The 13582-nt window shown below is 49.9% G+C and overlaps 7 protein-coding genes across 7 annotated transcripts; 4 read left to right on the forward strand and 3 right to left on the reverse strand.

The window, feature by feature from the left end:
* Positions 1-214: 214 nt before the first annotated feature.
* PGRI_042940 (GTPase-activating protein BEM3) lies at positions 215-4338 on the forward strand (the record flags this gene model as incomplete). Its single annotated transcript, XM_040792007.1, has 3 exons — positions 215-3608; positions 3662-4261; positions 4313-4338. 3 exons carry the CDS (start codon positions 215-217, stop codon positions 4336-4338), a joined length of 4020 nt encoding a protein of 1339 aa, XP_040643917.1.
* Positions 4339-4896: 558 nt separating this feature from the next.
* Positions 4897-5638, reverse strand: PGRI_042950 (uncharacterized protein; the record flags this gene model as incomplete). The annotated part of the gene is made up of 2 exons (XM_040792008.1): positions 4897-5510; positions 5569-5638. The coding sequence occupies 2 exons, from the start codon at positions 5636-5638 to the stop codon at positions 4897-4899; spliced, it is 684 nt and encodes a 227-aa protein (XP_040643918.1).
* Positions 5639-5842: 204 nt separating this feature from the next.
* Positions 5843-6750, forward strand: PGRI_042960 (18S rRNA methyltransferase BUD23; the record flags this gene model as incomplete). The annotated part of the gene is made up of 2 exons (XM_040792009.1): positions 5843-5865; positions 5931-6750. 2 exons carry the CDS (start codon positions 5843-5845, stop codon positions 6748-6750), a joined length of 843 nt encoding a protein of 280 aa, XP_040643919.1.
* A 575-nt stretch (positions 6751-7325) lies between these two features.
* Positions 7326-8753, reverse strand: PGRI_042970 (isocitrate dehydrogenase (NAD(+)) IDH1; the record flags this gene model as incomplete). The annotated part of the gene is made up of 5 exons (XM_040792010.1): positions 7326-7413; positions 7466-8369; positions 8438-8512; positions 8571-8628; positions 8724-8753. The coding sequence occupies 5 exons, from the start codon at positions 8751-8753 to the stop codon at positions 7326-7328; spliced, it is 1155 nt and encodes a 384-aa protein (XP_040643920.1).
* Positions 8754-9527: 774 nt separating this feature from the next.
* On the forward strand, positions 9528-9863 carry PGRI_042980 (mating alpha-pheromone PpgA; the record flags this gene model as incomplete). The annotated part of the gene is made up of 1 exon (XM_040792011.1): positions 9528-9863. One exon carries the CDS (start codon positions 9528-9530, stop codon positions 9861-9863), a length of 336 nt encoding a protein of 111 aa, XP_040643921.1.
* Positions 9864-10992: 1129 nt separating this feature from the next.
* Positions 10993-11565, reverse strand: PGRI_042990 (uncharacterized protein; the record flags this gene model as incomplete). Its single annotated transcript, XM_040792012.1, has 1 exon — positions 10993-11565. One exon carries the CDS (start codon positions 11563-11565, stop codon positions 10993-10995), a length of 573 nt encoding a protein of 190 aa, XP_040643922.1.
* An 816-nt stretch (positions 11566-12381) lies between these two features.
* On the forward strand, positions 12382-13571 carry PGRI_043000 (proteasome core particle subunit alpha 7; the record flags this gene model as incomplete). The annotated part of the gene is made up of 5 exons (XM_040792013.1): positions 12382-12384; positions 12455-12520; positions 12593-12751; positions 12867-13193; positions 13245-13571. The coding sequence occupies 5 exons, from the start codon at positions 12382-12384 to the stop codon at positions 13569-13571; spliced, it is 882 nt and encodes a 293-aa protein (XP_040643923.1).
* Positions 13572-13582: the final 11 nt, after the last annotated feature.

Raw genomic sequence — 13582 nt, forward strand, 5'->3', positions numbered from 1 at the left:
CTCTCCTCAAACTCTCAACTCTTCTCTCTAGGGCTGCGTCAGGGAGTTTTTTTTACCATTATTTTCTTTCCAATCAGTTGATCGCTTAACATCCCTTTTTTACCCCCTGGCGTTTAAGCTTCAGCTTCCGGGGTTCCGCGCTCTCGCCCCCTGGGTCTTCGCCTCGTGTCGCCCCCGAACGTGACCCCTCTGATGAGTCTCGATTCATACAGCCATGTCGCAAGTTCCGCGAGGGAATGATGAAAGCTCGCCAACTTCGTCTAAGAATCAGACTGGCTACTCTATCAATAACGGCCTCATCCCGCGGGATTATTTAGCTCGATCTGATCAACGCCCCGGACCTACTCCTGGTTCCCGACATATCACACCTTCCCCGTTGCATACAAGTTCCCTGCCTCAGTCGCACCGTGGCGAAGAATCCGCGTCTCAGAGTCCCCTATCTCCGAAATCCAACCCTTCTTCCTTCCAGAATCGGTCGCCAGTGGCTCGCGTAGCCAATGCGCAATATCCTGCGCCACCCTTCAGCTCTGGTCAGAGTCTGTCGCAATCACCAGATATGGTAGGAACAGAGTCAGTGAATGTCAGCGGCCAGTCTAGTGAGAGCAGTATGCCAAAATCGTCCCGTGCGCCGGAGCCCGATCGATCTGCCTCTTCCTCCGTCAGCTCTATACACTCAATGCCAGGAGATCGCGCACCCCATCGTGCCATTCCTCGCACCTCGTCGATTGACTCTGCTATTTCATCCCTCTCCTCCAGCTCTCAGAGATCGGCCTTTGATGTCAATGCTCTGAGTTCAACCGACATTAACAATCTCATCAACGCCGCTGGATCTGCCGAGGCCGTGATCGTGCACCTCTTGAAAGAGAAACACCAAGCGGCCTCTCAGAACGCGCAACTTTGGAAACTGGTTGATAAACAAAGAACTTTAATCCTCGGCCTTAACAAAGATCTAGAGCGTGCTTTCCAGGAGAAGGATAAATATCGGAAGAAGCTTAAAGACATACAGGACGCCCCGCCATTGCCCGTTACCGCGCCCTTGGCCTCTGTGGCCGCACCAAGCAGCGACAAAGAGAATGTGTCGCGCAAACCTGATCAACCATCGATTGTACCACCATCTGAAACCTCCCGGCGGGGTTTCGAAAACACCACAAGCCCGATCTCTCCCGCAGATATTCCATCTCCAGCAGGAGACGAAAGGAGCCGGTTTCCCCACCCAAATCGCAAACCACCTCCTGCGCCTCTAAATCTACGACAAGCAGAAAATAAAAGGGCATCCTCGGCTTCAGATTCTGATCCTGGCTCTGATTCCGGTTCCGATTACGGTGACACCCAGGATATAAATGGGGTTCCGAGTGCGGGCCGTGGGCGGAGAAAGACGAGAGAGCAGGACGACCGGGACCGCGAAGCTGCGCTGCAGAAAGAGATGTTTGGGTCTACCGGTTCTGTGGGACCAACCCAGACAGCATCCTCTGACAGCTCCCGAGATACAGCAACATGTAGCCCGGAAACGCTCCCCAGGGAGCTTTCTACAAGATCACCACCGAATGTGGGTAATAACTCACTGGGGTCGCTTTTGGGCGCTCGACCGCCTCCCGCTTCATCCTTTGGTGGGCGCTCCATCGTTGCTATGCCTATGAGCCCTGGATTGCCTTTGAGCCCAAGACCAGAAGACCGACCTATCAATTCGCCCATGCCTCGCATGCCACGGGACCCGTCCACTTCCATGGCAGCCGGGTATCAGGCCCCAGGATTGCCGCTCTCGCCACGAATGGCCAACCACCCCATGGGCTTTGCTCCAATCCCTTCGGGCCGTCCCAATGGCCCTATTCCATCAATTGATCCCGCTGTCATGATTGATAGCCCGAGATCCGCAACTTTTCCCGATAACTCAATTTACCGAGGATTGATGTCCGATGATTATCAGGGCCTGCTTTTGCCTCCGAATGCCCTTCCTCTGGTTCAAGTCAGAGTGTCTTCATCGCGGCTTCGTCCTTCCCGGAACAGCTACATGGCGTCCAAACCCCTAGATGAAGAGCCTGTTTTTACTCTCAGTGTAATTCTACGGTCAGAGATGGCAGAGCTATGGCGAGTTGAAAAGGTCATTGGTGCTTTGCCCCAACTGGACCAGAAAGTCCGGCAATCTTCTCCGTTCCCCGGAAAATTACCGGATAGGAGTATTTTCAGCGGACACTCCCCTGCTAAGGTTGACTTGAGACGTGCCGCACTTAATGCGTACTTCGATAGACTTTTGGACACGCCAATGGACGAGAATGCCGCGATAGCTATCTGCCAATTTTTGACAAGTGATGCCATTGAGCCTCGAGATGACGAAACAAGTTTGCTGAAAGGTCTCGCCCAAACAAGGCCTGATATGCCTCGTGGACCAGACGGAAAGCCTCAAAAGGAAGGCTACTTGACCAAGCGAGGCAAGAACTTTGGTGGCTGGAAAGCGAGGTATTTTGTTCTCGCTGGACCCGAACTGAGGTACTACGAATCTCCGGGTGGTCCGCACATGGGTACTATCAAACTCCATCATGCCCAGATTGGCAAGCAATCACCAAAACCCACCGAGAGTCCACCTGCTGGGAGCGAGGAAGACTCTGACAACCAGTATCGCCATGCATTTTTGATTTTGGAACCGAAGAAGAAGGATTCTTCGGCCCTTGTCCGGCATGTTCTTTGCGCTGAAAGCGACGAGGAGCGCGATACATGGGTCGATGCTCTCATGGAGTACGTTGAGAACGCTTCTTCTGAGAATGAAGGACGTGGTAGCGTATCCAAGGGTCAGCCTCAGTCTCAAGATGAATCACAAGCACAGCAAAGGCAACTACTCTCCGGGGCCGAGATGAAGTCCAAAATGTTCAACGGAAGCAAGAAATCTGGCCGAGGGGTTGATAGCCCCGACCAGGATCTAGGAGGCTCCGTACAGGGTTTCAGCTTTGAGGATGCAGTGCCAGCTGATCCTCCGACTATTGGTTCCACTCTTGAGCAAGCTTCCCGATCCCCACGAGCCCCAGCGGCTTTGTCCACAGAATTCAGGGACACGGCCATGTCTCCCGATCAACCAATGCAGTCTCCCAGGCTGATATCTAGGCCCACGAACGGCACAGTCATCCAGGACGTGGAAGCGTGGGGTAACAAAGCAAAGACATCGACAAAAGAGAAGAAACGCAGCATCTGGGGTTTCCGCACCAGGTCCTCTTTCGATCTTGCCAACCAGGCCAACAGTGATACAGTCGTAGCAACCAACAATGTTGAGAGGACAGATCCTGTTAGACCTGTGTTCGGTATACCCCTAGCAGAGGCCGTACAGGATTGTGGACCGCCAGGCATTGATGTGGAACTGCCGGCAGTGGTTTATCGCTGCATTGAATATCTCCATGCCAAGGAAGCAGCCTTGGAGGAAGGTATCTTCCGTCTAAGCGGCTCCAATGTGGTGATCAAAGCATTAAAGGAGCGTTTCAACACTGAAGGTGATGTTGATTTCGTGTCTGGAGATCAGTATTATGATATTCATGCTGTGGCTTCTCTCTTCAAACAATACCTTCGAGAGCTCCCGACGACAGTCTTAACCCGGGAGCTTCATTTGGACTTCCTTCGCGTTCTTGGTATGTACACATTCAATGTTGTATTCTTGTATCCTACTAACCTGACCGAAAAGAACTTGATGATCGCCAAAAGAAGGTGGCTGCCTTCAACTCTCTGGTTCATAGATTGCCTAGGCCCAATCTAGCATTGCTACGGGCCCTATCGCAGTTCTTGATCGAGATTGTGAACAATTCCGATGTGAACAAGATGACGGTCAGGAACGTCGGCATTGTCTTTGCCCCAACTCTCAATATTCCGGCGCCAGTCTTCTCGATGTTCCTCACGGACTACGATAGTATCTTTGGTGATACTGAGTCGAACTCTACCAACCCTACGGAACTGACGGTTGAAAGCAACCTCTCGCCCGATGATATTCGTTCCCCACGTCATCAAATGTTCTCAGATCTCCCTACCCCTTCGTACCAGCAGACTTCGTTCCGAACCACTGGTGATGGGAACGGTCCTTCTGATGGCCCCAGGACACACTATGACACTGGTTTCACCCCAATGCAACCTAGCTATGACCAACCGACGTCCAGACATGAGCAGTACAACCAACCCCCGGGTGCCGGCGCTCCGTATTCTTCTTTGAATGGCATGTTGGGTCCTAGCTCGGACGACAATCGCTCGGCAAAGTCGAAGCGACGAGAGAGTTCAATGCTCTTTATGGATGGTAAGACCCAAACACCAGAAGATTTTCGCAGCCTTTACTAATATATTCCAGATCCTTCCTTCTACCAGGGCAATTGAATTATGATTCGCTTCTCACTGGTCTTTTCTTTTTCCACGCCCTTCTGATTCCAGACTGCTCCAGTGGTCATGCCGCTCTTGTCCGGAAAGATTACGACTTGCACGACCGCAGAATGATGACTTAACCCACTTGGCAATCTCAGCCATCGAAGTCGCGAGGGAATGTTTAATGATAATGGTAACCAAGATGCGGTTGCACACCAAATTTGATGGGCTGTCCATCTTGGAGTTGAGAGTTCCCATGCTATGGTCAGCAATTTTGACCGTCGTTATACCCCTTCTTTTCTTTGTTTCTTTCCCTTCTTTTTTACCTTATTCTTCACCTTATTCTTCACCTTTTATTTCTTTCCCCTCCATATTTCAGCGCTTCCATTGTGTCTCAGTGTCCATATATTAGTATCTGCTCTCATTTATCTGGAAATTTGGTGGTCCACGGTTACGCGATATGGGAGGCTGGGTGGCATACTTTGCCGATTTATTCTTCTTACAATTTACACGATTTGTGATGGCAAAATACAAATTTCATTTCATCTATAATATCAATACCCGTAGTCTAATTCAGAATCGTCGTGTACTTTCTCCTCTCCAGAGACCCATGAGTTCGCCAGTTTCCCTCGTCCAATCTCGGACACCATCCACCAAGGCCTTGGCCATTCCCTTGTTCTTGGACTTGCCATCGGAGGGACCTAGACCAGTGGGTTTGCGATCCCCGGTGACGTACTCAGAGCCCATGCTTGGCAACACATTTTCCCCCGCGCTCAGACTAACAAACAGAGCGAATGGAACGAGCCAAACACACAGACCAAAGTATGAAGCCACTTCAGAGAAGGATGGCATCTCCGCGTAATTGACTCCATATGGTTGACGCCAGTTGTTCGACGGAGGCAAGGGCTTCGAGAAATGGCGGAACCATAGCCAGTGGTTGAGACCAACTAGAAGGCAGGAAAGGAGGAAAAGAGGATCGGATAGTTTCACAATCGGGAATCGGCGCAGGTTGCTGGCGTATACCATGTGCGAAGCAATGGTCAACACAGATAGTGACACAGGGAATCGGTCAATCAGCATAAGCAGAACTTGTATCGCGATGATGCCGTAGATCAGACGTGTCAACACACGGCGGGCAAGGACCGTGTGTTCTTCCACAAGCTCAGATAGATAGTAGAGTCCCGAAGCTTGAGTTCCAATGAAGTCAGCTTTCCATTGTACTTAAGATTGCATGTCGCTGCATACCTATAGCCAAGGTGAGAAAGGCGAACCCGACAACCACCCCGAGATATCCGACTAGCGGTAGAATCCACATGACGCCCAATGAATAAGAGCTGTCGAACTGTAGCAGTGGTGAAAAGTAATGCAGGAGGCAAGCCTCGGAGAAATAGATTCGAGATGCAATCGGAGAAACGTGGACGTTTTGGGGTACGGATGCCTCAGGCATCACCACCAAAAATAATTTATTGATTTTCTAAACTTCCAATTTACCCAACTTGCACATTCAATACCACACACCATGTCGCGCCCTGAAGATATCCTGTATGACTGTCTGACCCTATTCCACAGATCTTGAAAACAAAACTAATCCCACTCGAAACCTCCAGCCCACCGGACTTGTTCTACAATGACAATGAATCGAAAAAGTATACGAAATCCTCGCGAATTCGCAACATCCAAGCCAGCATGACCAGTCGCGCACTGGAACTCCTCGACCTAAAATCCCCATCCTTCATCCTCGATCTCGGCTGTGGCTCCGGTCTCTCCGGCGAAATGCTATCGGAAGTCGAGCCCGAAGACGGCGGCCCGCACACATGGATCGGAATGGATATTTCACCCAGCATGTTGGACGTGGCTTTACAACGAGATGTGGAAGGCGATCTATTCCTCGCGGATATCGGACAAGGCGTGCCATTCCGACCGGGTACATTCGACGCCGCGATCAGTATCAGTGCGATCCAGTGGCTGTGCAATGCGGAATCCAGCGATGTCAGTCCTGAAGGTCGTTTGCGACGCTTCTTCGAAGGTCTGTATGCCAGTCTTCGTCGGGGTGGACGTGCGGTTTGCCAGTTCTATCCCAAGAACGATGTCCAGCGGAGTATGATCAGTGGGGCTGCAATCAAAGCGGGCTTTGGTGCGGGTATCCTTGAAGATGACCCCGGCACTAAGAGTAGCAAGTTGTATCTCGTTTTGACTGTTGGTGGTGGTGGTCTGACTGGTGATATTACTGGTGTTGTGAACGGTATGGATGATGTCAGTGTCTTGGATGCTAGACGGAAGGCTACGGAGATCAATAATGCTCGTGGGCCACCGAGGAAGGGAGATAAGGCTTGGATTCTGAACAAGAAGGAGCAGATGGCGAAGAAGGGTAAGGTCGTCAAGGCTACCTCCAGATACACTGGTCGCAAACGACGAATCGCTTTCTGATTGAGCTGCTTTGTTTATGCCGTTCGTCTTTGGATTCAATCAAAAGAGAAGGAGAAAAAGGAGAAAAAAGCCTGGGAAAGGGTGTTCAAGTCATTCCCCTTCAAGTATATAACCCATCCTGTCTATGTATGCGCATTTCCTTGGGCGTTATCCAAATGCCTGAATCGGAATTTGTTCACATAGTCTTGTCGAGGGATGCTCATGTGGGCCACTTACAATTTCGACTTAGGTCAAGTTGGTCGATTGTGTGTCTGCTTGAGGCCTCGCAACAGGTTGGAGGTTGAAGCTCTTTACCTGGGCACCGTGATATGAAGTTGGCCCTTTGAAGATTGGCCTTCTTTGATGTTTATACCCAAATATTAATGCAATGAATGTCCACGTTATGATCACAAAAGAAAAAGTGTCTATTGCTATAATTTGCCGGGGAACGTTTCGAGCTAAATTGAAAGGAAGATAATACATCAAATGAGGACCACACCAACCAATTCATGGTGTGCAAGACACATTCCAAGGATCAGCAGGCAGCAACCTCAATCGTAGCGGTAGGTATATTGGAGTGCGGAGGATTCCAAAATTTACAGAGACGCCTCCATCTTGTCCAAAACAGCCCGGGTGAACTCGTGAGTGGTAGCCTGACCACCCATATCGCGGGTCAAAATGCGGCTAAAACAAAGTTAGCTTGGTCATCTTTCACAAATGGTATTAATTCACTCACCCTTCACCGATAACATCGTAGACAGCCTTGGAAATGCGGTTGGCGTGATCATCGAGACCAAGGTGACGCAGGAGCATGGAGCCAGACAGAATCATAGCACTGGGGTTGGCCTGGTCCTTGCCCTTGATGTCAAGACCGACGTGACGGCAACCAGGCTCGAAGACAGCAACGTCACGGCCCATGTTGCAACCGGGGACAACACCGGGTCCACCAACGAGGGCAGCACCGACGTTGGACAGAATACCACCGTAAAGGTTAGGCATGACCATAACGTCGAACTGCTGGGGACGGGACACAGCCTGCATGGAAGCGTTGTCGACAATCATGTCCTCCACCTCCAGGGTGGGGTACTCCTCGGCGACCTTGTGGAATGTGCTGCGGAAGAGACCATCGGCCAACTTCATGATGTTGGCCTTGTGAATGCAGGTAACCTTCTTGCGGTTGTTGGCAAGAGCGAAGCTGAAAGCGAATCGGGCGATACGCTCGGACTTGGCGCGGGTAATGATCTTCAGGGACTCGACAACACCGTTGACGGACTGGTGCTCGAGACCGGAGTACTCTCCCTCGGTGTTCTCACGGATGATGCAGAGGTCGACATTCTTGTGGCGAGTCTCGTAACCGGGGATGTTCTTGATCAGAGAGATGGAGGCGTAGATGTCCAGCTCCTGACGCAGGGCAACGTTGAAGGACTGGTGGCCTGAGCGCTCAACGGGGGTGTGGAGGATACCCTTCAGACCGAGCTTGTTGCGCTTGAGGGAGGCCAGAGACTCGCGGAAAAGCTCCTCGGAGTGCTTGTTACCGGCGTCAACACCGCTAACATCGACCTGCTCCCACTCAATGGGGACGTTGTCGGCCTTGAAGATGGTCTTGACCGATTCGGCGACCTCAGCACCGATACCGTCACCTTGTCGAGTGTTAGTCCAGAGTATGCGCAATTTCAAGCAGAGAAGGCGCAGAATATGTGAGGCATACCAGGAATGAGGGTCACGGTGTACTTGCCACCGTACTTGGTGGGCTTGAAGAGATCGGACTGAATGCTGGCGAAGGCTGCGCAAATTGGGTTAGCGGGAATTTCGAGACACGTCAGAAAAGATCAATGGCGTACTTCTGGCGGGAACAGAGCGACCGAGAGAGGAAGCTCCGGAAGCGCTGCGGAGCAAAGTCTATAGAGCAGAGGTTAGCGAAAGCGCCCAGCTGGCTTGAAAAGGACTGTCGCGGAAAAGCGGAAACAAGGAAAAAGCAAAAAATGTGAGCTTACCCGAGCAGGCTGTGCCGTTCTGGAGAACATTTTCAATTGATTAAGAGTTTAAACAAAGAAATTGGGACAGAATCACGAATCACCAAATTCGAGGGGGTTGGAAAAGGGAACAGTGAAAACGGGAAAAAAAGCCTCCGGATGGGCTCGGCATCGATGTGGTTAGCGCCGGCCCGATCTTATCTGAATGGATACAACTACAATGAAACAATGAAATATAAAAACTCTACATCCTTATTCATTTATTCCTTCGAAGTTCAATTTCTTTCGTCAATTCTTATTCATATCTTCTTCCGGTCCTCGACCTTCGTCAACCCTAAGCTCAGTGGTCAACTTGAACAAAAGATATATCTACATGACCTGAACTAATATACTCTAGCTCAACTAACTTGACTTACTAGTCTATTTCTCTGTCAAAGCATTCGAGGTCATGGCTTGCCCTAGACCCTCTCAACACGAGACATCAGTTCATTATTGGATTGGCAGGTGGACATCGGTCAATAAGGACCCTATTCAGAACGGGGAACCTCGAACAGTACCTCTATTCGGGGTGATGACGATCGACAAAGAATTCTATTCAGAATCATGCCTCTATTCAGAGTAACTAGGACCTTCGAACTCACGCCCAACATGTTCTTCCCAATAACGGGACTATTATTGAACCAGCGATGATACCTAATCTTCATGGATATATAAATCTCATTGCAGTTCGTCTTCTCCGATTCTTTTCCCCAGACATCTCCATCATCGAGCTTTCTCAATATCTCTCTCTCTCCAAACCAATCCTCCAATTCCAAAACCATCAAGATGAAGGCCACCTCCGTCGTCCTCGCTGTTCTCGCCGCTGGCTCCGTCCAGGCCGCCGCTGTTGCCTCTCCCCAGACTCTCCCCAAGTGGTGTGGCCACATCGGCCAGGGCTGTAAGCGAACTGCCGAAGCCTCCGTCGATGTCAAGCGCTCGGCAGATGCCCTCGCCGAGGCCATGGCCCGAAACTTGCCCTTGGTCCTTCAGAAGTGGTGCGGCCACATTGGCCAAGGTTGCTACAAGGCCAAGCGTGCCGCTGATGCCGCCGATGAGGTCAAGCGTACCAGCGACGCTCTCGCTCATGCCATGGCTGCTCTCGAGGAAGAAGATGATGAGTAAAGGTACAGTTTCATCTATCCTATATGTGGAATCAATCGGCTGACTTTTCCCAGTGTCTCCTTTACTTTAAGTTTCGTGATGCTGTATGTATCAATAGAGATTTTTCGATAACTCTCTTTTTGATTACTGGCACACTATCGACTACTTTTTCGATATGCAAGCTCTCAGGGATGCCCGGTTGGCGTGTGATGGATGCGTTATGAAAATGTCAATGGCGAACACTCCTTTATCTTCACCGTTGGACATGGCATTGATTTCTGGTAAATCAATATTTGATTTTTGGGGTGACGGATCGTTTCTTGAAGAAATATGTATCTAGAATCAAAGAATTCCATCCCCTTTTGACACAACACTTCTGTTCAGAATCCCAAAAACAAGATGTTCAGGGCAGGCCAGGCCACTAACTATATATATCTTAGCTCAGGAGGGGGCTTCAGAATCTAGTTGGGATATATTCGGGCAACTACCTACTAGTAGACAACTAGCTACAATGAGAGAAGGCGGGGTTAAAAACCCCTCCTATCCATGTATTCCGTGGGATCTGCCAGTGACTATTGAACTCCAAGAGTTCAGTCACCAACTTATCAGGACTCGCACGAGAACTGGGAGTTTGATTTGTATTCGGACCTTCGAAGGCCTCAACAACTTGGTGTTGATGTCTTTCGAGGACCACCCTCTGCGCTGGCTCAGTGGGCTACGGTGAGACAGGGAGGATTGGAGAGAGGAAGAAGAGAAGAGAAAGAAAGGTGGGAGGAGTCCTTTTATAGTCTCACGTACCTTCCTAAAATGGATGGGTCCTTTGCTCTTGCCATTCTTATTTTCAGGGTCAAATGTTTCTGCCAGCCAACCTCAGAGTGTCAAAGTAGAACTATCATTTGTTTCAATATTGTGTCTATAGCAAGCCAGGATATGGTTATTGTGATCTTTGATTTGATTCAATATTTCGTGCTATCATAAACCTACTCAGGATCCACACTATAGACATCCTAGCTAACAAAGACTACAGCTTCCACTCGAAGAGAATGCATTCACCCAAAGGGATAGTTAACCAGGTAAAGGGGCAGGAAGAACAATGATAGGAAAATATGTACAAATGGAATTCGTTTCAATAGATCTATTTATGACAGAACTAATGGTGGTATACACCACAGCTAGGGTAGTATCGTCCCATCTCTTGAAATGCGCCATATTGTGATTCCATTGGAGCAGCTCTGGTCATCTCCCACCATTGCTGGCCTTGATACACCGGGTCCTTTGAGGGAACATAGGATTCACCAGTGGTGGGTTCTTTAGGTAGATGAGGAGCTTGGTTGGCAGCATTCTCGTAGCCAGATACCATGTACGGTTCAGCATCGGTATAGACATTTCCATCCCCACTGTAGTCCATAGCAGAATCATGCATAGCAAAGTCCGGAGCAGGGGCACTGACTTCAGTTCCAAACTGCGAGTACAGCTGCCATGTTTGGATCAGTCGTTCTCTCTGCTCTGCATCGGCGTTTTCAAAGAGAGCTAGCTGATCCTGGGTAAGGGTGTTTGGATCAAGGCCGTGATGCCTCAGAATATCGATGCTTGAGGGTTGATCTGTGTGCTGGGCGATTCTGTGGGCCGAGTGATGGTAGTGTTGGGTAATGCTGTATGCGATTTCTGGCGATGGTGGCAGGACGGTTTCTCTAGGGGCGGGATGCAGTTGTGTCATACTCATTTGTCTGTCAAACAGAGCGGAAAGTTCGTCCTGCACTTTCGAGTCGCTTTCCGAAGCAGACATGCCGCACTATATATATATACACCTGGTCAGGTTCTTGGCGTAGTAATATGAATGAGCATAGTCTACCTGTTTACAGTGAGGGTTCTCGATAAAGGCTGCAAGTGCATTTGAGATATCGGAGACATGCCCGCAGTGCGGGCACTGATGTAGTATGGAGGAAGACATGGCGGGGTGGATTTCTGTCTAGCTGAACAATATCCGAGTGAATGGGAGAATGTCGAAACTGTGAGTGAATGTTTGTTCCTTGTAAAACTGAATGTTAGAAAGAGTTTGCGTTTATGTTTTTTTATTTAGGCCGAGGGGGAAGATGCCCAAGTGCTTGTTCGGTTGGGCTGCAGTCCGAGGGGCCACTAGGAGATGATCATGCTATACTGCATATTATGTCTATAATATACCCAGAATGAGCCCATAATATGTCCATTATATGTACTATACACAATACTATAAGATACTCAATAGTACTTTCAAAGCTCATAGAGAAGACATACAAACCAAAGTACCAATTAGGTATCTCGCGGTCATGTGACTAGAAGCTCTGCCAGGCAACCCCGTGACGCGACAGCGTCACTGCTTAGTGCCTAGGAACCTCCGTTATCATCCCCAGAGCTTCCAACCTCACCCTACCTATCAATAGTCACCCTCCAACCCGGCCATTCTCTTTTCTTATCTGTCCAATATACAGATTAACCCTTTCGGCCTACCTACGGTGACGTCTGTTATTCTTGAATCTCACCGCATCGCATCACCAAAATCATGGTCAGTCAGCTTCGGATCTACACAATGTGCTATCTTGTATCCCAATCAAGCTAACAGAGTGATTATTCAGACGTCAATCGGCACAGGGTACGATCTTTCCAACTCGGTGTTCTCGCCAGACGGCCGGAATTTCCAGGTAAACCAAACACAATCCAGCTCGTGAACGAGCCACAGAACCCAGCTTCACGTTGCTGACCATACCAACTAGGTCGAATATGCCGTCAAGGCAGTCGAGAACGGAGGCACGGCTGTCGGAATCAGATGCAAGGATGGTGTAGTGTTGGCAGTTGAGAAGATCATCACTAGCAAGCTCCTAAAGCCAGGCGCGAACAAGAGAATCGCGACAGTCGATCGTCATGTCGGAATTGTGAGATCCCTTCTATCCATACCGCCTCTTCCCAACATATTGCGTTTTACATCGAAACCGTGCTGCCAGGAAGGCTTTGGAACACCCCGTTGTTAATCAGCTTCTTTCTACCCAGGTATCCGCTGGACTCGTCCCCGACGGTCGCCACTTCGTTTCCAGAGCTAGAGATGAGGCTTCCTCCTGGAGAAGCACATACAAAGGTCCCATTCCGACCTCTGCGCTTGCCAATCGCTTGGGTGGCTATGTGCAGGCCTACACGCTCTACTCCAGCGTACGGCCCTTTGGTGTAACTGCTATTGTTGGTGGATGGGATACCGAGGCGGAGCTTCCAGTTGATGGACAGGTCGGTTCTGGACCCAAGTCCGGCTCCGGTGGAAAGGTCGAGGGTGCCAAGGCCGGAGGTCCTGGCCTATACATGATTGAGCCTAGTGGACTGTATTGGGTATGTTGAGAATTCTGTGATGTGGTTGAATATGCTGACAGGAATTGGTAGGGATACTACGGTGCTGCTACTGGCAAAGGACGACAGGCTGCCAAAGCTGAACTCGAGAAACTGGACCTGACCTCGGGTACTCTGTCTTTGGCAGATGGTGTGAAGGAAGCTGCCCGTATTATCTATGTTGCCCATGAGGACAGCAAGGATAAGGACTTCGAGCTCGAGATGACGTGGATCAGCTCAGTTGATGGACCCACCAAGGGTCGCCATGAGGAAGTTCCCAAGGAGCTCCTTGAGGAAGCAGAGAAAGCAGCAAAGCGCTCCCTGGAAGGGGAGGATGAAGAAGAGGAGGACAAGGGTCAAGGCGAACAGATGGAAGAGTGAATATGTAATAG

This window comes from Penicillium griseofulvum, assembly GCF_001561935.1.
Source record: "Penicillium griseofulvum strain PG3 chromosome Unknown contig_89, whole genome shotgun sequence".
NCBI lineage: Eukaryota > Fungi > Ascomycota > Eurotiomycetes > Eurotiales > Aspergillaceae > Penicillium > Penicillium griseofulvum.